This window comes from Podarcis liolepis (genome assembly GCF_965112155.1).
Source record: "Podarcis liolepis genome assembly, chromosome: 2".
Taxonomy (NCBI): Eukaryota; Metazoa; Chordata; class Lepidosauria; order Squamata; family Lacertidae; genus Podarcis; species Podarcis liolepis.
In genome coordinates, this window is record NC_139555.1 from 79,051,583 (window position 1) to 79,075,487 (window position 23,905).

At 40.4% G+C, this 23,905-nt stretch overlaps 1 protein-coding gene and 1 long non-coding RNA gene across 4 annotated transcripts in view; one reads left to right on the forward strand and one right to left on the reverse strand.

The window, feature by feature from the left end:
• The window catches only part of LOC310700222, a 63,762-nt gene extending 52,021 nt beyond the window's left edge, over nucleotides 1-11,741 (forward strand). Inside the window, exons 3-4 of one of the 3 annotated variants that reach the window (XR_014522501.1) lie at nucleotides 18-9,553; nucleotides 10,353-11,741. This is a non-coding gene — a long non-coding RNA (uncharacterized lncRNA). Of the gene's footprint in view, nucleotides 1-17; nucleotides 9,703-10,352 lie in introns of those variants that run through there. The other 2 variants (XR_014522502.1, XR_014522500.1) reach the window with 2 other exon arrangements.
• NUP210 (nucleoporin 210) overlaps nucleotides 10,709-23,905 on the reverse strand; it is an 84,841-nt gene continuing 71,644 nt past the window's right edge. Inside the window, exons 33-40 of the mRNA XM_083489459.1 lie at nucleotides 22,850-22,986; nucleotides 21,909-22,032; nucleotides 20,355-20,501; nucleotides 19,305-19,552; nucleotides 17,991-18,207; nucleotides 17,178-17,273; nucleotides 16,994-17,074; nucleotides 10,709-13,850 (exon numbers count right to left, since the gene is read on the reverse strand). Of these exons, the coding sequence (XP_083345585.1) occupies nucleotides 13,750-13,850; nucleotides 16,994-17,074; nucleotides 17,178-17,273; nucleotides 17,991-18,207; nucleotides 19,305-19,552; nucleotides 20,355-20,501; nucleotides 21,909-22,032; nucleotides 22,850-22,986 (1,151 nt within the window). The 3' untranslated portion in view covers nucleotides 10,709-13,749. The remainder of the gene's footprint in view (nucleotides 13,851-16,993; nucleotides 17,075-17,177; nucleotides 17,274-17,990; nucleotides 18,208-19,304; nucleotides 19,553-20,354; nucleotides 20,502-21,908; nucleotides 22,033-22,849; nucleotides 22,987-23,905) is intronic.

Genomic DNA, 23,905 nt, shown 5'->3' on the forward strand with positions numbered 1-23,905 from the left:
GTTACCTTTATTTACAGAGTAATCCTACCTTCCTGAATGAGGAGAGAGCTGTGGCACCGCCACTGCTGCAGGGAGAACCTAGCTGTATTGCGTTGGATAGGGGGAGGCAACTTTTTGACCTGCGTTTGTATTCCTTTTACATTTTATCTTCCATTGACCACAGCAGGAATGAAATGCATACACCAGCTTTGGACTGGCGTGTGGCGTGCAGGGGGAGGGGAAAGACATGTCCACAGAATATTAAGGCTCTGGATCCTGCAAATCCATGGCTTTTCCCAACCTGCCCCCGGAATGCCTTGTTCGTGGCTTCTTTACATACAGAGGACAACCAGTAGAACAGTGACAGCAGTGGAGCTTTCTACCATTGCACTGTGAGGACGCGTAACTGCAGACCTCCCTCATGAAAAGGGAGCCTGCAGTACCCGATTTCTTGTTAACTGTCCTCCACAAAAGCTTAGGATTTGTTCCATTAAGAATAAACACATTTTTGAATGACTGTTGATAAAGACTGCATAAACATGGACAGCTTCACTTGGTTTCACTCTAGACAAACCACAGGTCTTTCATCCAAGTGACCATTCACCTTCAACCTTCCTTTTTGAATCTCTGACTGAACAGGCCTCAATGAAACCTCTTAACTTAGTGGGTTCCACTCAGCTCCAGTGGCTTCAGGGCTGTTCTTGAACTGAGGCTTCCTATCCTCACATGCTGTAATGCCAGTGGTATGCATTGTCGTTGTGCCAGTGCAATGAATTCATGACAGTATGTCACCTTGACATAGGGCCTCTCTGTTCATCTGTAATCTTTAAAACGTTGACCAGCACATTTTCTCTTATTGCTTCTTAAAGATGAATTGTGTGTATCCCTGCATTGCACATTATTTTTATTTACCCCCCTGCACCCCAAAATAATCTCAACCAAAACATTTTCACAAGAAGGAAATTTGAACTTATCAGTTGTGAGAAATTAAGTTAAATAGGTTATAAGAATGTATGTGATTGATATATATATATATATATATATATATATATATATATATATATATAATGTCTTTTGCACTCAGGAGGTTCACATAAAAATCACTCCAAATACAATTCAAAGCCCAAAGAAGTAAAAATATAAAAAAGAAACCACAACAAATAGAAAGCTAAAAATCTATAAAAATGCAGAATCAGCAGCAATAAAATTTTATTAGCCAGCTTCTTCAAAAGCCTTTCAAAATAAGGATGCTTTGATTAACTCATAAAAGGCAATGAGGAAACTAGCCTAGTGAGCCTCCTCGTCTTTCACAAAGATGAGATGCCACCCAGGAGAAAGAGCGGCTTCCTAACACAGGAAAACTGAAGTGAGCACCGGCATTCTTCCAAGACTGTGGGTTGGGCCAGAGCACTTCACAATTGAAAGGATCATAGAAGAACTTCAGCTGTGCCTGAAAACCTATGAGCCAGTGAAGCTCTCAGAATGGAGGTCTCTGCAGCAGCTTTGGTCAGCAATAAAGGGTGGTGCTTGCTTTTTTATTCTGTATAGTAATAGTATTTTCACTGATTTTCCCCCCAGTTTATATCAACACTACAAACACAACCATAACAATAACAATAAAAAGGAAACTAAAGTGAAACAGAATGCTGGTTGAGGGAGGGAGGAAGGTGGGAAAGGGAAGAGGAGCTGGGTCAGAACTCTTAGGTTTTTCTCATTTTCTGTTTGTGGAGCTGTCATAAAATATATTTGTATGCAGCAAGCACTGAATTTGCTGCAGGTTTGCCCTATAGTTTGGCAGGCATCTAATGTCTGTAATATACACTATTTACTTATTCATAAGACTGTTTTTAAACCATCTCATTAAAAATATGACTAAATTCATTAAAACACCATAAAATACAAATGGCCAACAAATAAATCCTGTAAATAAGTATTGATATGGGGAAAAAGATGCATAGTATGCAGCTAGTTCATGCAACTGATCCATTTCCACTGTCTTGGGGTAAGGACACAATACTTTAGGGAGGTATCCCATCAATGCTTTTTCATCCATAAATCTTAGATCTGTTTACAATTGTGTAGCAACAGCACAGTACCACATAATATGTACCAAGTGTCCTTCGGTATCAAGGCACCAGCAGTTAGAGGAGGAGAGAATATTTTTCATAATCACAACAGGGACTCATATGTCCTATATAGCAATTTCTCTTGTAAGAGGCATTGTCTTGAACCATGAGCACTGGCTCCCACTGTGGTGGGAGTGTTTGATTCTCTAGCTTCCTCTTCTGTCCTGCACACATCAAATTGTGTTGCATCAGTTTTTGTTCTAGCCATAAGCCAATGGTAAAAAAACAAACCATTGGTTTGGATAGTGTTGGTAAACAAAGCAGGCTACCTAATATGGGCAGCAGTTTAGAAACACTTGGGTTGGAAGGAGCAAATTTAGAATCTAACTCACATTTCTGGTTGTGTTGCAACCACAAGAGTCAGGTAGTCCATATTTCTTGATGGTAAGAAGAAAACAAAACACCAAAGCCACTTCCCTTGAGGATGGAAAGATTCTTAACTAGCTTGAGACTAAATGTTTTCAAAGACAGTCCATGCAGGGTGCATAATGTAGTCTACAAGGAAGTTGAGGGGGGACTAAGATGGTAGTGAGATCCCTAGAGATGCACTTCATGCATTTACTTCATGGCTATATAGCCTCCTCTATCTCTTATACTCAGCATCCCCCCCAACACATTTCTGTTTCCAAAGTGATCACAATCTAAACAATCCAAGTACCTGGCCTAATATTTCCAAGACAGTCCACCCCATGTCTCCCTTTCAGTGTTCATCGCTTTTATTTGGGTTATCAAACATTCCATTCTCCATTCCCTGATCAAAAACAGAGAGCCATGATTATCAAATATTGTTATGTTTGTTATGTTGTGGTCATATGTAGTTACACCTAGACAGAGACTGTTATGAAGGTTTTCTTTCATTACTGAAAGTGGAGACTTGACCTGCTGTTGAGCAGGCAAGATCAGAAGTCCAGGTTCCAATTACTTACATCAGGTCTGGTCAATACTAGCAGCCAATCACAGGAAGAGAATGGCATTCAGATCCATGATGATTAATGTATATGTCCAGTTGTGTTTGGTTTTTATTACATAACTAGACAGGTAAAAGGTATAGGTAAAGGACCCCTGGACGATTAAGTCCAGTCAAATGTGACTATGGGGATGCAGCGCTCATCTTGCTTTCAGGCCGAGGGAGCCAGCATTTGTTCACAGGCAGCTTCTGGTGCAACAGGATACCTAGACAGCAGTCTAATGGTGCCTACTGAGAAGCAAATCTCATTGAATTCAATAGGGCTTACTTCTAGTTAACAGGTGTTAGGATTGCAGCCTTACTGTAGTTTAAACAACAACAACAACATCATCATCATAATTTATTATTTATACCCCGGCCATCTGCCTGGGTTTCCCCAGCCACAAGTGTAGAACAAAAACAATACAACCAGAATTTTGCATTGGAGGTGAATAGCGCCCACTGCAACCCAAACACTTGCAAAACACCTTAATCCAGGCATTAAAATCATTGCAGTGATTGGAATGTTTAATTTCATGATAATTTTAGATATAAAGTTAATTATGTTTTTGTTCCTTTTCATAGAGCCAGGAACAGAAAGTAAGCAAATGAGTACCTACAAATATAAAAAAGGCAGGCTTAGTATTTGAAATTGTCTGTGAAGATTGTGAAAAGGTAAACTACAGAGACTGTGCCATCTTGCCCGACCTTATCATAAGGAAAAAGTGATTCTTGTGCAGTGAAGTTCACTTTGCCTAGATCTTTAGGTCTGATTGCTAATTATACTGCGAACAAACACTCTGCTCAAAAACCATGTCAAAGCTAGGTAAATTATGGGATAAAAATAAAATCCATTTAAAGCAAGATGAGTAGAAAATGTATATTTATAGCTGCAGTACATGAGCCAGACTTGAACTATCAATTCCTCACTTTGTCATTTAAGATTATTATTTTTAACTGTTATTATAAATCAGTATCTTGACATTTGTTTGTTATGTTTTGTCTTCATTTAATATAGCTCCTCAGTGTTCAGTTAGGCAAGAGAACTGTTCTGCTCAAGTTCTAACAGACACAACTGATCCTAGCTGGACAGAATATGCCCACAGAATTAACAAGAAGGTGCTTCCTTTAATTTGAAGGAAATGGGTAGCTACATTTTTATAATGTGACACTCTTCTGTAAGAATGGGTGGTAACTTCCAACTTAAATCAAAGTCTGCGAACCCATGTTGCCCATGTTTCCTTCCATAAATGAATTGTTCAGCAGAAGCAAGATTTAAAAAACAGTTTAACTTATCAGAACCAATAATGTAACAGTATCTACAGGTGGCAGTGTCCCCTCAATGGGGCATATAACCACCCTGCTTTACAGTCTGTGGTAAGTAACACTTTGGGACCTCATCCTTCAGATATTGTTGGACCCCAACTCCCATAAACCCCAGTCAGTATGGTCAGTGGTTAGGGATGATGGGAGCTGTTAATATAGGAACACCTGGAGAGCAACAGAACCCCCACCTCTGGATTAGGTTGCTGTTAATATTCAGGATGTTTTGCTACTCCAGACAAGACTGAAAATGCCACCTTCATCTGCTCCACAGCCCCGCCCCAAGTCCAGACAGCTGTGCATTCCCTGCTAAACATTGAAAAGCACGCCAAGAGGTAAGAATGATGGGGGTGGGACGGGCAAGGCAGGAGGTAATAGAGTGCTCCAAAATTACTAGGATGAACATAGTCTTTTTACAGGATTACAGCCCATTCTTCTACGTGCTTACTTAGTAATATGTTCCCTGGTATTAAATGGTGCTTACTCCCAGGCAAGTGGACATAGGATTGTGCTGTTAATATTAACCTCTGCACTAACCCTTCAATGCGTAATTTTCACAAAATGCAGGAAGTATAATTAGGTTTTAGTTTGCTGCCTATGAAATACAACCGTATACACAAATCAGTGTAGCCAATATGCAAATATCCCTCTAACCCAGAATCCTGCTCCTACAGCCATGACTAACAGGAGCTAGTTTTCTGACCATTTATATAAAAAGCAGTGACAACAACAAACCCTGCACCCATAAAGTCAACTCTAAACTTCATTCAGAGAAGCAGGCTCTTGAGGGTGGGGTGGGGGGGGAGTCAGCTTACTGCACAAGGTATTTTTCATAAGTGCCAGAGGCTAAGTGAAGATGAATGTTCAATATGCATCCTATAAAGCATAGTCATAAACTCCAGAGCTGAGTAATGATGGTACACACTTGTAGCAGAGAGTAATAATGGGCCTCATTCAATATACAATAATGTGATACTAAATATTTATCTGCCTGTCACAAATTTAAATGAAATTCTTTCCATTGCAAAATATGCTGTGCACATATATCATAAACTACCCTTCAAGAGGGCAGGTGGCGTAAAAGGACTAACTTAAAATTACAATAATTACCTGCAGATCTACTGTTGCCATACAAACCTGATTATCCTGTGTTAGTGAACCTCTAGTTTCACAGACAAAAGTTGGGAGTCAAATGAGAAAGGATGACACTCTTCACTTACTGCATAGATGGGCCACATTCCTTTCTGGGCAACTTTCTGAGGACTGCATGGCAGTGGTAGATGGGGTCCGGGACAAAAATGGTGTAAATTTTACCTTTGTACAGTATACTAGTTTCTGCAGGTATTCCATCACCCCTCTCTATCCATCTATTAAACTTGAAGGACACATTCCAGCAAGCTCATAGTATGTAGAATGCATGTATGAATGAGAGCAGTGAGGGGTGCAACCTTGGAAGAGTGAGGAGATTTCTGAGGGCCAGATAGACAGATCTGGGGCTCCTCACATAACTGCTTTAAACAACTTAGCCCTGGAGAAATAGAATACATGTGACTAGTTAATAGGGTTGCCATATTTCAAACAGTGAAAAGACAGAAAAGTTGAGCTATTTTAAGGCAAAATAAGCACTGCTGACATGGTGTGCCATACATCCAGATTTTCCAAAACATTTGTCCAATTTCTGCCCGGATGCTGTTGATGGGTGTGGTATTCCGGATATGTCTGGGAAATTCTGGGTGTATGGCCCCCCCTAGTTGTGCAAAGATTAAGTATCCAACTGGGAGTGGAACTAGCAGTGACCACAAACCCTCGCCCAACCCCTCTTCCAGATTGACATTCCAACTGCATCAGAATCCAAAGGCTCTTTTTCTTCCCCTTGACCTCTCCTCACTTTCCCAACTGTCAGTTCAAGGTTGGTTTCCTTCTGCTTGGAACAAGTACCCATGAAGGCACTGCCAGGCTACTCCTTTCTACAAGAATGACAAAACTGTCAGTTCTAATGGGACTAGTTAGTATGCAGCAGTGACTGGAGAACATGGGTACCCTCCCATTCCCTATTTCCACTACTACACTAAACCTTTGGTGCATTCCAGCTTCCAAATTTAATTCCAGAGTTCAGGCAAGTGAATGGCTGTATTCCTAGTTCTTCAAAACTTCACAGAATGGAACCATATGTCTCTGCTCATCCTCAGTCAGAGCAGGACTGTGTCATCACAGGCAGCATAGTTCTCAGGAGGAAAGGCACATTTCATAAATCTAATCTGGTTTTTGGGGACCAGATATCGTTGATTCTACTTCAGGACATTTCCTGTCCAATTTATAGTTCTGGGCATGAGACAGTGCAGGGAAATGCCGTTAACTATTAAAAGGAAAAGAAACCGCACCCGGCAGTTCCTCAGCTTAATGCACATTTTAGCAACTGCACATTGCCTGAAGAAAGTGGCCTCATCATTTAGTTCAGGCTATAAATCCTTTGCGACAGATCTGAGCCATTTTGCTAACGGGTTGGAATGAAATCCTATACTCTGATTCTGGCATGGTCTGCACATGAAAAGCATAGAAAACCTGAGGGTAACTTTAATTGGGCAAAATAGGGAATCGGGAAATCTACTAATCCTAACGCAAGTTTAAATTGGGAAGAGGTGGAGAAAGATCTCTAGTATGTTAATTTATCTTAGGTAATTCTTCTGTAATCACCTGTGTTGGTGTTGTTTTTGAGGACTCATTATTTCTGATCTAGCCCTGTTCTCGACTCTGTGCCAGCTACCACTCAGTAAATATCTTCAGCTTTATTACCATGACATTTCCATCCCTTGGAGGAATGAGTTCATTCAACAGCTGATGACACAATTTAACTGTGATTTTAGCAGACTTATTTCAAGATGATCCATGCCAGTGTCTGTTTTGTAATCCTTACTAATGCTAAGCACTGAGCAAATACCCTGAACGCAGAAGGGTTGTTCTTATACACGCTGTGACTTTCATACTTGAGCATCTAAAAAAGAAAAAGAAAAAAAAGTAGTGTATGGGGATGAGTTTGGAATACATTGCCTGGTAGGGGAAGAAACCTATTTATTAAAGCTGTAATACACTACGGTTTGTTTGTGCCAAATGTAATTTCCAGCTGGAGTCCTACCATTCTGGGGGGTGGGAAAGGCCCTGTGATACTTGAGGACACCCTACACAAACAACAGGAGTGTGTACACATTTAAAACTCAGTGTGTATTTCAGACACTTAAGAGGATATGTATTTAGATCAATTTAGGAAGATCAGCATGACTTCTCATTGTTGGAGACAGCTATTAATAAAGGGCCTGAAGACAGGAGTGCCTGGCGTGCTCTGGTCCATGGGGTCACGAAGAGTCAGACACAACTAAACGACAACAAGAACAAGGCCTTAGCTTCAGTCTTCCACTGGACCTGGTAAGTCAGAGCCAAGAATTTATGAATTTGGTTTCAAAGAACACTGTCCACAATGGAAATTTGTCCATGCAGTGAAAAGACCCATGTGGACATAAGAACATCAAGATTAAATATTTATGCCAGTGTTGTTGAAGAAAAAAGGTTGAAGAATCACTCTAAAATCTAGATGACTCTTAAGTAGGGAATTGCATTCACTATACCCTCAATGCTTTTCCAGATTAATTTGAATTTAACACATACCTTGCATATTCTGCAGACCAGATACGTAACAATGAAGCATTATCTGAGTAACTAGAACAGGAATGGAGAACCTCAGTCAGCCCAAGCACTGCATTCCCTTCTGGGCAACCTTCTGAGGCTCACCTGCCAGTGATGGGCAAGGCAAGAGGCAAAAGTGGGCAGAGCAAGAGATGTAAACTTTATCTTTGTACAGTAGGCTAGTTTCTACATACATTTACACACCCCACTCCATCAAGATAGGCAAGTGGCATTAAGGGATCCAGGACATATTCCAACCAGGCAAACAGTTGTGGTGTGAAGCAGGGAAGGGTGTGGGCTGGGGAAAGATCTAAGGCTCAGATAGAGAACCCTCTGGCATTTGGCTCCTGGACCTCAAGTTCCTCAGTCCCAATATAAAAAATCTACATTTAACCCTGGGACCCCACTGTCATGTACTCACTGTAAGCAAATAAATAAATACCATATATAGCAGGTTCCGCCTTCAACAATGTACAATGGTACTGTGCTCGCAATTACAAGAATCCATGAAATGTTGTAGGTAGGTGTCATGGCTGCCACTTGGGCACAACCACTACATGTGCCTTTCCCTGTTCCATGTTCTCTTTCTTCTGGATTGCTCACTCTCTTCCAAGTATCACAGAAGGGGAAGAATAAAAGACCGATCCAATAGTATGGAAAAGAAACAAATTCTAATCACACATCATTAAGTTTAAGCCAGTTATGGAAATAAAATGATGCTATAGAAATACAAGTTTAAGTGTGGGAAAGTCAGGCAAGAAGGATAAATCAGTGACAGATCACAGAACATTCACAGGCTGTTTTCTGTGGCAGGCCATGTTAAAAAGGAAGGCAGCCAGTCTAGACACATCAGTATCTTCCTCTTGTGGTTGGACTGTGCTTTGTCTGGAACCAATAGCTTGGAAAGCCTTCAGGGTTCAGACTTCCCAAGGGTTCTTCAGAGCCACTTGTCTTAATAACAGTGTTTGGACATGTGCACTACAGCCAACCACAGCTCAAAAGCAGTTAACATCCAATTCTCTACTGAATTCAGTGGAAAGAGCACAAAATTAGAAACCTTCAAAATGTTATTTGCCTATACATTTTAAGCAATGTGTGTTGTTGTTTTTTACCAACCTCTTTGAGTTGACCCTCACATGGTTCCTATTAAAAAGAAATGCCAGTAAACCCACAAAACTATAATCAGCTGCTAACAACCCAAACACACTTTCTTTTTAGCGCTCTCTACAATTGGGGGTGCTTCAGTTTCTCACAGAAAACTGCAACACCTGTAAGGCACTAGAGTGTTTAAGCACAGTAGGTGCAGAAATTGTAAAGCTAGAGACATATTAGGTGGACTAACCAGGGCAACCATCATCATTAGAAAAAGGTCTTATATCTTCCCTCCCTTTCCTATTCCCCTATCACTCTATTTTGGTACCCAGAAAGAGGAGGGTTCACAGAGCAAAATGAAACACAGTTTATTTAGGGTAAAAACAGAGCTTATAAGAATTTAACTCAGGTGCCACTGCCTACTTTACTTTTTTATTTTTATTTTTAAATATTTTATTAAGGATTTTATTGTTTTACAGAAGTAAGTGTAATGTCTCGTATTTTTTTCCATGTAACATTTTTACAAATCCGTTTCATTTGTTGAGACATTAGGGGGAGAAGAAAAAAAAGGGGGGAAGGGGGGTGGAGGGAGGGAAGATGGATGGGGTTGGGTGGCGATGTTTCTATTATGCTTAATATATGAGTTTGGTGTCAGCGTTGCTTGTGTTGTTCACTTGTGTTCCTTTGGTGGTGAGAGAGGTTGGGGTTGGCCTAGGGTGTGATTGTTTGTTTGTGATTGGCTGTGGTGATCTTTGTTTTCGTGTGTGAGTGGGGTGGGTGGGTGTTTTGGATCAGGTTAGCCATATTGATTTGTATGCTGTTGGTGGATTATTGTCATTGTCTTGTTGGGCTGTGTATGTGATAAAGGGGAGCCATACCGGGGTGAAGGCGACGCCCAAGAACCTCACCAAAATTCTGGAGAGGGTGCACCTGCACAGGCACATACCTCCACATGTGGTGGGAGTGTCCCAAAATCCAACTATTCTGGACAACAGCCATACAAGAAATATGTAAAATAACTAAGCAAGTATTAGACATCACCCCAGAATTGGCCCTACTAAACATCTTCCAAGACAACAATGCCCATTTACACCACAAAGAACTCATAACCCACCTACTTTCAGCAGCCAGAAACACCATAACCAGACACTGGAGAGACCTGTCAGGAGTAAGCATGGACCAATGGTACCAAATAGTATGGGAAACAGCACTGCCTACTTTACTTGAAAGACATTCCTAGGGCAGCAGGGAGCCTCTGGTTGTCTTCCAATGAACTCAGTATTTGTCTTTGAATTAGAAGGAAATGCTATCCTCAGATGTAAAGGCTATTCATTTGACAGCTAGGGGGGAAAACAAAAACATGGACATTGTGAAAAGACAGTTAACGTCAACGCCCCCCTCCTCTTCTTCCAGGGCCTTTTGTTTATTCTTATTCTTATTATTTTGTATTGCATTTGTAAGTTTTCCCTTCCCTTGTTACGAATTTATACATCCATCTCATCATGATTATATTACAAAAATGTCTAAGGTTGAATGTGTATATTTAATCATTTTCAGGCAATGCTTATGTGTTAAAGCGTATCTTTATTTCTCAAGCAAATAAACTGTAGGAAACCAAACAAAAACTTTGTGTTTTCAATATACAAATACAACTTTGTCACAGTATCTTTGTACGACTTTCAAATTTTCCATGAAATATTCCCTGCATTGACATTTTTTAAAAGCATCACAATAAGGATTGTTCACAGTCACATACATTCACAGTGTTAGAATTAGGCACTAAGATTTATTATTCTAAACTGCCCCGTATTAAATGTTAATTATTAACACTTAGGGTTGAATAGAAGGTGTTTATGATACAATTCCAACACCAGGCAGTGGGTGATATCCAATGTCACATCAGATAATGTGATGGGACCCCATCGCTCTCCTGCCTCTTGTAGCCCCCCACCCCATGTCACTGATCTATTCCACAGGGTTCTCCAAATCTTCATGGCAGTTTTGGATCAGTTGGGGATTGTAGGAGGAAGGAAAAGAAAGGGAAAGCCTATTGTCTGAGCAGAAATCTGTTGTACAAGTGGGCTGCCACAGCTGGATGTCACCCACAGTCCAAAGACCAGACCTAGAGAATATTCACTTGGTAAACATCATATTCATTTTTGTTGAACCTCTGCAAAAACTTCACCTTTGTATTTTATTGGCAGTCTTGTTTCCTGGCAGATTGGCAACACTGCATTTGCACAGCGACCTACTTCTGGGCCCAGTAAATACTGAACAGCCAGGCATTTGAGAAGCTTTGAGCTAATGAATTGGAATTTAGAAACAATTACTCCAGGTCAATCTTTGAGTTCCTTACTGCTATGGCATCAAAGAACCAAACTGCTGGTTGTTGTAGACACTGAACTTCCCAGCAGCCATTGTATGAAAGAAGGAAGGAAGAAAAGTCCACAAGAAACCATGTGAAGTTTCCAGTTAAATCCTTGGGGAAAATTTTGTTCTGCTTGAAGTGAACAGTAACTGCACTGACGTCAGTAGAGATAGGGCACCCCACGTTCACGTGGGAAGGTCGCAACCGTATAGACAGCACAACAAAAATATTTCCTGTTGCGGAAGTCAGTTTGTGAGGACTGAGCTGCTCTTTTGTGTCCCCTCCCTTATTCACATTTCCATGACACTCGTGCAGCACTTCAAGTATAAGGGTCCTAATCCAGGCCACAGTATCAGGTCAAGAGATGCTCACTGAGACTCACTGGCCACATTGGAGCCTTGGACAATAAACCACAGTAGGCTTTGGGCTTGTATGAGCCCCACTCCCATGCACCTAGGAGGAATGTGGAAGATTTCATTTCTAGTTTAGATTCACTACAACTTGCCATATTCTTCAGACCCGACAAACTGGAATTCTTTGTTGCTTTGGCTCACTGAAACAAGGCAACTTAAAACCACAGGTTATAAATCTGAATATTCTAATCAGCATTAGCCACAGTTTAGGATTCAGATGACTCATCCTTGGAGCTACTTTTTTTTTTTTTTAGCACGCAGGTGAGGAACCTTACTCTTGCAGGCCAATTTTGCATTTCCTTGTTTTGTGTGGCCAATTTTGGCCCACCAGGGTGGCTTGGGTGTTCCCTACACACGGAATCATACAGGTAAAGGTGGGGCTTGACTCAGCCAAAAGGGCACCTTTGGCCAAAGCTTCCTTGTGCATCTTCCAAAGCATCTAATAACAAACTGATTGTCGGGAGCCTCTGAAGCGCTGCACAAAGCAGGAACGCAGCAAGGGCAACCTTGCTGGATCTGGGTGTGCAAGAGAGCTCCCTGTAGGAAACTCTGTTGTGCACCCCTACCTGCTCAATTTGGCTAATTTTCTAAGTATGCAGCAGGCAGCAAGGTACTGCTAAAAGCAAGTTTTTCTCTTAATTTCAGAAGCTGTTTCACTGCAAACAAAGGGGGAAAGTTTGCTTTTAGGAGTGCCTTGCCTTCCAGACGTTTGGCACTTCAAAGGATAGAAATGTCATTTGTAACACCAAGAGATTGACAAGTAGGTCACTTACCTGTCCAAATTTGACCCACGAGACCTATTTGGGTAAGGATCTGGCCCATGGAACTAAAGACGTTCACCAGTGCTGATTTAGTATGATGCCCAAATGTGGCCAGTTTCTGTTGAGGTATTTAACATTTGCAAATAACTAAAAAAATACACAATCACCCACTTTATATCAACATTATTTTCTTTAAAAAAGACTCAGCTTAAAATAAACTTTTCATTAAAATAAAACTGTTCCTGTTTTTTAAAAAAACACGCTGCATAGTCAAATAATAACTATAATAAAAATTTCATTTACAGGTAAATAGCAGAGGGTCATGGTACTTGCAGCAACTGGTGAAGTGTATGCTGACTATTTTTAGGTGAGAGGAGACCCTACTACAATTCTTGCACAAAAAAGGCACAACTATGTAATAGTTATTACAGCATAACTACTTTCTAAACTGGAAAAAATCAAATTATTTATAAGGCTAAAGGGTGTGAGAATGTAATAGTGCAGCACTTTCATTCCTGAGTCTCAAAATAAATTAATAAAATCTGTAACCAAACTAAAACTTTAGTCTTTTAGAAGCATATATCCCTTTCATGTTTTTGGCTTATGTCCTTGTATCGCTCTTCCTTATTTGCATTAAGCCTCATTATGAAACTATAAAAATACAATTTCCACAGGAAGTAAACAAACATATGCACTGCATTGATACGGACAATTAGGAGGTACAACTAGTATTAACTGAAGTATACAAAGAATGAAAAGGCAAGCTAGATCAACACAGATACTGGGCATTACCCATAAATTCCTCTCCCAACACCCAGATAGTACTGCTAATAATGACAGATTGTGGAAGAGTAGATTCTACTACCCTTAAATAATATAGGCATGATGAATTAAAAAGGTATACAGAAATTTTGTTGCATTCGTCAAAGAAAGAGAGTCGCAATAAACTGAGCAAAAAGCTAAGCTTTGACAAGCTAACATCAGGTAATGAATTAGTTACCAGTAAAAGCACTAGTACTTTAAAATACAAACGAGTCTTTTGAGAGGGAGAAAAAAGCTCTGACTACTGTGAAGCATAACCAGGACTCCACAGCCTGGTGGGAGAGCCGTGAATGCTGCCTGAAGATGTGGAACTGAAGGAAGGTGCAGATCGAGCAGGAAATCCTACATTTATAAACAAAAGGCAGAATTATTATTCATATAAATGATAAGGATGTTGCTAGATTGTTTGTTTCATGTTAAAGATCTTCATGGAGTCACAAAAACATGATCCAGGCTAATGCTGTTCTGAAAATATCTCCTGTGTTTTTTTTTTACCATTCTCCATCATTTACTGAGAAAAGCAATTGCATTCAAGCATTATCAAAGGGAAGAAAAATTAGTGCAAAAAAAGCTTGCACTAATGGAATGGTTGCTACAGCACTATGACAGCACTATGTTGAATGGCTCCCATCATAAAGTAACTCATAGCATGGACAATGAGGAAGCACAGGTAGGCCAGCAGGTTGCAGAGTGCTGGGGAAATGCTTCCCAGAAAGTAAAACACACATGCCAACATCCTGGCCATCTCATGACAATAAATCCTCAATGCTCAAATCTTCACTCTCACACAAAATTACCAAGAGTCCTGAGTATGAGGGGGTGGGGGTGGATGAGTGGAAACCTTCACAGATGAAGAAAACTTGAGAAACTGGAGGACAGTTCTCAGCACAGAACTAGTTCAGACTCAGTTAAATGAAAAAGTAAATATGTCGGAAGAGAAATACTGCTCCTACAATCCATTAGCAAACACCTTTGAGGAACAGTATCAATCCATGCCATGGAGGTGATAGGTTAGAAGTGTGGAGACTTCATAAGGAGAGGACATTTCAGCCTCCAGCATATTAAAAGAGATGGACATGTTATCTTTCTGCTGGGGCTCACCAGCACAACTGGAGGGGAAGGCTCTAAAGAACTCAGTGGGAGATCCCGTACTCCTCCCCATCCCAGACATGCTATTTGAATAGCTCTGTTATTCAATAGCAAGCAGAAGAGAGCTTCAGCAGCCGGATGAGCTGGTAAAGGTAAAGGGACCCCTGACCATTAGGTCCAGTCGTGGCCGACTCTGGGCTGAGGGAGCCAGCGTACAGCTTCTGGGTCATGTGGCCAGCATGACTAAGCCACTTCTGGCAAACCAGAGCAGCACACGGAAACACCGTTTAACTTCCCGCTGGAGCGTTACCTATTTATCTACTTGCCCTTTGATGTGCTTTTGAACTGCTAGGTTGGCAGGAGCAGGGACCGAGCTTGAAGGATTCGAACTGCCGACCTTCTGATTGGCAAGTCCTAGGCTCTGTGGTTTAACTCACAGCGCCACCCACGTCCAAATGAGCTGGTACCCAACCCTATAATCTCTCTTTGCAGGTCTTATGACTATGAATCTTTCATGAACAAACACCTGCTGATGTAGTATGCTTGCACAGAACGAGGTCTGCTTACAAAATTAGACTCCCCCCCTTTTCTCCACCTACCACGTGCCCCCTAAACTTGTTCTCAGAGTTCCCAGAATCCCCCGGAGCAGATTTTTTTTGGGTGATATTGCGGGGGAAGAAGAAGTGGGAGATATCCCATTGCACACATGAACTTCATTAGGTGCACACAACAACTTAGTTGAATCCTCCCCTTTATATATGAAACTTGTATCAAGCAATTTTCAATTCAGTAAATAGGACACTGGGAGAAGGTTGAGGTGGGGGGCATTTTGAAAGTTAGTGGCAGAGGTCAGTGTCATATGTAGCCAGTATGGTTTTAATACCACAAAACAAAAAATGAGTATTACTTTTTTAAAAAGTATCCATTATTCATTTAAAATCATCTCTAAAGGAGGGGTGCAAGATTATCAGCATTTGCTGTTATTGTCTTACTACTGTGTAGATTTTGTTTCAAATACAGTACTCAAACACAATCCATTCCAGAAGTCGGTTCAACCACCGAAACGTTTGAAAACCAAGGAGCGGCTTCCGATTGGTGCAAGCGCCCCGGAAACAATAGCCGATAACCACTTCGGATGTTCGGCTTTTCAAAAACATTCGAAAACCGGAACACTTACTTTCGGGTTTTTGGCATTCGAGAGCCAGTTTGTTTGTCAACGAAGCCATTTAAGAACCAAGATTCCACTGTATTACTACTTTTGAAAATAATTCCCTTAATATAATGTGAGATGGCTTGAGGGATATCTTCCTTGAACTATTGGCAGGATGTAACTTTGTAAGACTGATCACTAAATAACAATTTTGAGAACAAATCAGGCAAAATGCCACGTCAACCAACTATTCTGAATAAGTGTTCTACCAGCTAAGACCTATTTCTCACAAATAACACTTCAGATTGCAGATGGGGTCTCGCATGACTGAAAACTCCTCCACAAAAACCCCAGCAACACTCCTCCATACAGAACATTAGCACGTCAGGTAAAGGCTAGATTAGAGTCCTTGTCCAGGTTTCCATGGTGAGAGAAGTTGTTTTCTATGGAAGAACATGTGTAGACAATCTGAAGTAGGAAAGCTCAGCCACATTTTATCAGGTCATTGAGAACTAGCCTTAAGATGACAACAGGTAGAAAAGCAGCTGGGGGCCTACAAACAGTGGGTGGGGAAAGGGATCAACAACACTTTTCCTCAGTGCTACTCTGCTCCCAACATGCAACCTCAGGGGCTGCTTTTCACTATACAGATAGCAGCTGAAGAAAGTCTACGGATTTAGTGAAAATGAAAACTTTCTTTTCCCATTTCCAAATGTTGTGTTCTGTGAATGAGAACCACTGCAACAGGCAGGGGCAACCTTTGACCCTCCAGACACTGTTGGACTCCAACTCCCATCATCCCTGACCAATGGCCATGCTGATGGGAGTTGGAATCCAAAAACACCTACAGCCACAAGTTCCCCATCCTGCTATATAAGAAAAAAGAGGGGCAAAACATCTCTTTGGGGTTTATCACGAGCTGATTGACTTTCTTTGAAAGTTGTGCCATTTTAAGAAGAAGAGAGGATTTGGTTTAGTATTGCAGCTCTTCTTGTAGTTTCCTTTCATAAGCATGGAACTAAAATTAGTCTTCCCATTGGCTCAGAGGAGCCACAGTTAAATAAAAATCCTGTGTGGGATGATAAGAGTCAAAATTGGCAAGTTTCAGTATCCTGCAAAGTACAGTTATGCCACTTGGCTCAGGCAGTCTACTCTGAGGGGAACACTGTCCCTTGCTGCAATGTTTATGCAGTAGTTTAAGCGAGAAAAGTTTGTTTCAATTTAAAATGGTTTAAGATCTGCTTACGTTGTCTATGCTCAGGACTCGTCCTTGGGAGAAAAGCTGGGTGAGTGAGCTGTTCCTTTGGTGAGAAAATAGCATAGTGCACTGAAAGACATGGCAGAACAAATTGGCAGAAATTAATTTGAAATCACATAAACTTTGAAAAAAATAAGGGGGGAGGGATGCTTCAGAACCCCTTGACACTTACCTATTACTGTAACAGCCATCCCTGCTAGTAGTGCAAAAAGTGTGAAAAACATGGCTTGATAGGAATCAAGGAAGTGTTGGAATAAGCTTGGTTCATCTGAAGATCATATTGAAAAGAAGATATATGGGTATCCATGTTATAAATAGACCTAACACCCTAAACTGGTTTGAATCCAATTGTCTATTTAAATAACACTATTTGATTATTTCAAAGTAACATTTGGAATGTGCATGCCTGTGATAGTTCAAAAATATATTTAAATGTCAATATTAATTGCTTTCCAGAGCCCCTGAAAATGTTATACCATTATCCTTAAAATATAGCTTTAAGGAATTATCAGTTAAGAGTATGATGCTGTGCTTCCTGAGAGATCAATGGTGAGTAAACAGCAAAAATTCCCATGCATGCACCCAAACATAATTATGCACAAATTGGTGCTTTCCCAGGTTGCTCATTCAACTAAAGCCATAGATCTGATGCCACTCTCTGGGTCCCCTCCCTTTTGTACGAGCTTTTTGGAAGCACAAAGACCTGCCATAGAAAGGAAAGGTTCTGGGATGTTGGTGAACACAGAGGCATTGAATACCAAACTGACACTGAATTTCTGAACTTTTTCAAATTAGGAACATTCTTTATGCAATAAAATCTATGTTCTAGCAATGGTACACTACCACATTTGCCTACATATAGCTTTGGAGATAAAACTTATGCCAATCCAGCACTAAAAATGCTGACGTTTACAATAACACATTTAATATTTTTTTAAAAGGGACTACTACAATGGAAGGTATAGATATAGAAAGAGAAACTTACGTCTCACTGATAAGGGTCTGTCAGATACATAAAACATTGTCACTGGGATTGTGATAGATTGGTCAGTCCCTGTGCTGGATATAGTAAGGGTAGTAGACAGAGACCCTTTGCTTGCAAGTCTTGGATCTGATAAGCTGACAGTATATGTTACATAACTAGGCAAGCCATAGGACCTTTCCTTCTCAAAGGCCACCACCAGAGGCGAGCCAGATTTCACCTACAAGATAAACACGTATTATTTACTGACAGCACTCAGAGATAGAGAAAAATTGTACTGCGGGATTGTATCCCCTCTCTTGATTTGTCTTTGAGCCACTTGAGTGTCAGACGCACAACCAAGACAGATCTATTCGATTTTTTTAAAAAATGTTATTTTCTTTCCCTCTTCTGATGGCACTTCTCTGTTAAAGAGAACCCTCCCCCTGGAAGAGTCAGCTCTCACAGATGCTCTCTAGCTGCTTGATAGACACCCTCTGCTCAAGACAACCTGCCATACCAAGCTGGACAGTCTTTTCTCCAAGTCACGTCAGCTAAGCATTTCTTGTGTCTCTTTCTAATGGTGCCTCTATGGATTATAGTTTAACATCTGCAGCAGAGTACTATGTAGAACATTATTCTCTCTCTCCTGATATTCCTAAAGGTGTGTTATGGTATCATAAATCATTTTTGGTCTTCATTTGTTCAAGTCCCTTGCCAACTCTACCTTTCTGTATTAAAAATAGGGTAGCTAAAATGCAAATGGTATTCCCCCCCCCCCACTCAACTTATGAAGCTGAATACCAATATGAGTATTTGTTTCCTTTAATGACTGCTTAAATTCTACTTCACACCCTTGGGTATATTCACATAAAGATGAACTTCAATTAATTTGACTTCTAATTTTATTAGCTTACTAATGTAACTAATTAAAGGAGAATTTGCACTGGGTGGCCTAGATAACACCCACCTAATTACAGGAAATCAAAACAGTAACTATGTGAAATATATGTGCAGAATAGTGTAGTGCACAGATAAAAGCCCAAGCTGATCTAAGTTTGTGCCTCCTTTGACTTCCTTTCAGTGGTCTCTTTCAGTGAATAAAATACATTTTAAAGTACCTGTTTTAAACTTATTTTTAACTTTTCATACAAAGATTGACAATATGATGGATATTGTCTTTACACCCCTAATTTCTGTTACTGCCTGAAATCCAATTTGCTTTGAATTTTTCATTGGAGATCAAATGTTGCTGTATATTGGACTGCTGTGCGTGGTATCCACATTGGCTCATGGAAACATGACATTAACAAATTGAAAATACCGGTCATGACTTACCACAAGATTTTCAAGAATTTCAGTGGCTCCAAATATCTTCACATCAGAACTTGTGTAATGATTATTCAAGGCAATTTCAGTCTGATTAGCGTAAAATCCCGGATTAAATGGCACTTCGGCACTGATCCACTCTGAGAAATGGCTGCTTTGGACTGAAGCTGTTACAACAACAGCTGTTTTGCTCATACTCAGTTGTTTTAGCTGCTTGTCCGCAAGTCTGTGCATTGTGATGGAACAAGTATAATGTCCTAAAGAACCAAGAACAATTTGAATAATAATAGCTTGTTCCCGCTCAGTGTACACTGGTACCTCGGGTTAAGAACTTAATTTGTTCTGGAGGTCCGTTCTTAACCTGAAACTGTACTTGACCTGAGGTACCACTTTAGCTAATGGGGCCTCCCACTGCTGCTGTGCCGCCATGCACTTTCTGTTCTCATCCTGAAGCAAAGTTCTTAACCCAGGGTACTACTTCCAGGTTAGCGGAGTCTTTAACCTGAAGCGTCTGTAACCTGAAGCGTCTGTAACCCGAGCTACCACTGTAGTTTTCTACACTGTGTTACTGTTGAATGTTTTGCACTCCAGTCCTAAGCATGTTTATTCAGAGGCTCAGTTAATGTCAATAGGGCAACCTTAGCATGAAAACACCACAGTCAACGTCATATGTAGAGTTGACATAAGAGACAGTGTTCTGAGCTTGCAAACTGAAATTGACATAAGCGAAGAGCTTTCCAGGTCCAATGTTTTGCACTGTTTTGAAGCACTGAGAAACAAGGGTGTTTGCAAACACTGAAAAGCAGCTTGCTATCACCTGCTGTGTTGTCTTCACTTAACACTGCAGTTCTAGCCAATCATCATTAAACTTGTTTGGCACATTTGTATCTCTATATTCCCATGTCACTCATTATTACTTTATTACTTATGTACTGGATTATTATTTTTGCTCCCTCAACTCATTACTCAGTATTATCTTAACAGGATAAATATAGTACCATAGCATGCACGACGGACTGGATAGTGCTTGGTGTGATTTGGGGCTTCTTTTTGTCTTACCTGAATCTACATCAAACCCAGGTTCTGCTGCAAAAATTTCAGAGGCTGGAAAATCAAATATATCATTGTTGAAATGAAGTTGGCAACTGATACTAGATTGGGGCCTCATTTCTTCAATTACTTCAATCTGGGCGGGTGAACATTCTCCTAAGGAAAATTGTGTAAAAGAATTAAAATAGAAGAAAAACAAACATTTTAAAAAGAAATAGCAGAACCTGGTAGTAAGAAATTTAATCTTTAACTGTAATCTTCTTTATACCAGTAGTAGATAGGTAGCCGTGTTGGTCTGCCATAGTCAAAATAAAAAATTCCTTCCAGTAGCACCTTAAAGACCAACTAAGTTAGTTCTTGGTATGAGCTTTCGTGTGCATGCACACTTCTTTATACCATTAAGCATATAAAGCAAGAGACATTTACTAGAGCAGGAAGACTTATACAGCTGCCTTTTCTCACCTACGACATGAAAGCATTTAACACCGACAGCTTTACAACAATAATTATTGAGAGTGAATGAGGTATAAAGTGTTGTCAGGTGATAGGTCATATTAAGCCACAGGTAATTTCACTTCATTTAAACTTTGGATCAAGGCCTTGTAACCAGCAGGCCTGGTATACTATGGAAGTCTCACTAATGTGTTTTCCAGAGGTTGTCAAGAAGATAAATTGTGTCATTTATTATTGGATTGAAATGAAGCACGAGTTCCCTTGGACATGTATTCAATATATCAGAAAGTACTGAGTACTCAGAATTGCATTGTTAAAATATGCTTGCTTGTTCATCATTAAACGTGTGTTAAATGGCACAGAAATTACTATTTATACTTTCAACATGCACCCATCTGAAATACTTCTAAGTAATTTTTAGAGGTATATGTTCTCAGAGCACCCTCCCAAACTCTAAATTAAGTTCTTCAAAAGGAATAAAGATCAAAGTATTGAACGATCACAAGTTTGGCAGATGGTTGGTCAAATGCACTCATTCAAAAATTGCCACTCTTGGTGAAAGGAGTAGATGATTGTGTTCCCCTCTGCTGATCATATAAAGGCATAATTGAGGCAGGATATCTGCACGTAAGCATGGGTGTACAATCATGATTCTTATTTTCTTCTCCTGTTCTTTAACAAGAGGGAAGGATCACGCAAGGTGGGCTTCCACCCAAACTAGCAGAAGTGCAGCAGCACCCAGTTTACTGATTTATTAACGTCATATTCTGCTTCCCAGTAAAGCTTTCAAAATGGGTTACATTTAAAGGACCCTAAGGGGGATTATGGGGCATGTATGAAATACATGTCTGTGTTGAGGCTGAAACCTTGCTGTTTTTCCATGAAAGGTATGTGCTCCACTAATATTGAACATCATTAATTCAGCCAAGTGAAAAATTACATATGCCCTAAAATAATTATTTAGATGCCTTCCCATAATGAAACTCAACAAGCTGTACACAGAGATAATAAATGGTGTAGTATTTATACATAAAATTAATGTTACATAGAAAAGCTTGCCTGTTTGGTCCAAGTTTTCACACTCAAACATAAAGTTAATAAATATGGTACCTTTCAGATTTTTGCTTCCATGCCCAATTTTAACTACAACTTTCGAAGTTAAAGTGCCCTGCAAACTTGTTTTCATTCCACTTCCATGTGTTGCCACAATCTTTTGAGGTACATTAATCGACACCTTGAAGGAAAAATAAAGAGATCATACTATCACTTATTTATGTGGATGCAATTCCCACTGAGCCACAAAAAACGTCTGTGCATAAAGATCTGGCTATGCAGAGTCGAATTAAATGACGAATGTTCTGTCTGTGCAAGCAACTCCACCTCTCCTCCCCCATGTGCTGTTCTTGGGATTCTCTGAGCCCCACTCCAAGCCAATTTTGGGGAGCATGTGGAGGGAGGTGGGAAGAAAGCCCCATTGTACAAGCAGAAGTCCTTGTGCAGAGCTTCCACTGGCAGGGCTCGTTGGGAGAATCCTGCCCACAGTACTTGGAAGACAGAACATTCTCAGAGCAAAATTGTAGTATAGCTTAATCTCACCAGTGGTTTAATTCACCCATACCACTTAGTCAAGTATAGAATACTAATATGTCAAAGCTATTTGGAATTTAGAAGCATTTTAGCTTTGCACAGATGAAACTTGTCATATAAGAATAACAGACGGATGCAAACGTAATATTAGGTGACATGGCTGCTTTTGACATGGATGGCGACTAGATGGGATATCCACACGCATTTTATTAGAGGTTTTCCTCTCAGCAACTCTCCTAAAATTTAAAATGCAGCTTGGTGCATAGAACTGTTGAAAACACGGCATTTCCTTTAAACTGTTTGCAGATCAAATCTTAAAGACGCTTTTTAAACCTGAAGAAATTTACCAAGCAATTTGGACAGCTGATGAGAGAAGGACACTCAGGTGCTGCATATACTTCCTTTTAGTCACAGGAAGTCTCCACCCAGAGCAACATGACAAATGAAATTCAGAAGTGTCTCACCTCCCGGTAGGTCTTAAGCAATCCATGGACCTCATAATATATTGTAACAGTTCCAGAATTCCTTGCTACTGCTACTCCTGTCTTTGGATCAATCTGAAGAATACTATTTGAAGAAGAACTCCATGTTCCTGCCAAACCTGTGAAAAATATATAATCAGATTAACTATTGCTACATCAAGTTATTTCACTAGTCTTACTCAAGAAGAACACCTATTGCATGTAACATGGAGCTTGATGCTGATTCTGAAAATTAAATGTTAAATGTGCCATGGCTGATAAAAACTGAATAAAAATGTGTGCATGCATACAGAGTGTGAGATCACTTTTTTTTACAAACAGGGGCAGACACCCATCTAGTGAGGAACAATGATTTTCAAGGGAAAACACGGGAAGGTCTGGCCTGGTGCATTTGTTCATCTTTTGCAGCAGCCTGCAAAAGAGCTACATCTACCCTGCTTGGATTTCTGCTTTTGTCTTACATCCTGCTTAAAGCCCAGCATCCGGTTCAGTCACAGCAACTGCCTTAGCAAAAGCCACAGCACTAGTCACTGCTGCCACTCAGCCAGGAAGCAGACAGGGGGATTATCTGGCCATAAAGAGAATGGTGAAGAAGTCCTTCAGAGTTAAGCTTAATGCTGCTCTACTCATTATGGGTGCGACATGAGTCCTGATCAAAATTGCTCCATTGCACCGACATGGTGTAACACTTCTTCTTCTTTGGCAATCTCTCGTAGCCGAGTAAGATTGTCTTCAATGCACACAGTCTTAACAGTGAGTCCATAAGTGACTGTGGAGGCCAATTCTGGATCCACACGTCCTTCCACAGTGGGGACATAGGTTTCCGTGTGGGAGTTGATCACGGTGAGGGTTTGCCAAACGTGCCTTCCTCTTAGCTCGTTTCTCCTTTTTGCCCTGCGTTCGTGCTTCTTATTGTCTTCCAAAGCAACTACTCTATTCCCAACTTAAGAATGGAAAGCAAAATACCAGTGGACAACAAAAGAGGTTTAAAGACACTCTCAAGGCAAATCTAAAAAAACACACCATAGTATAAGCACT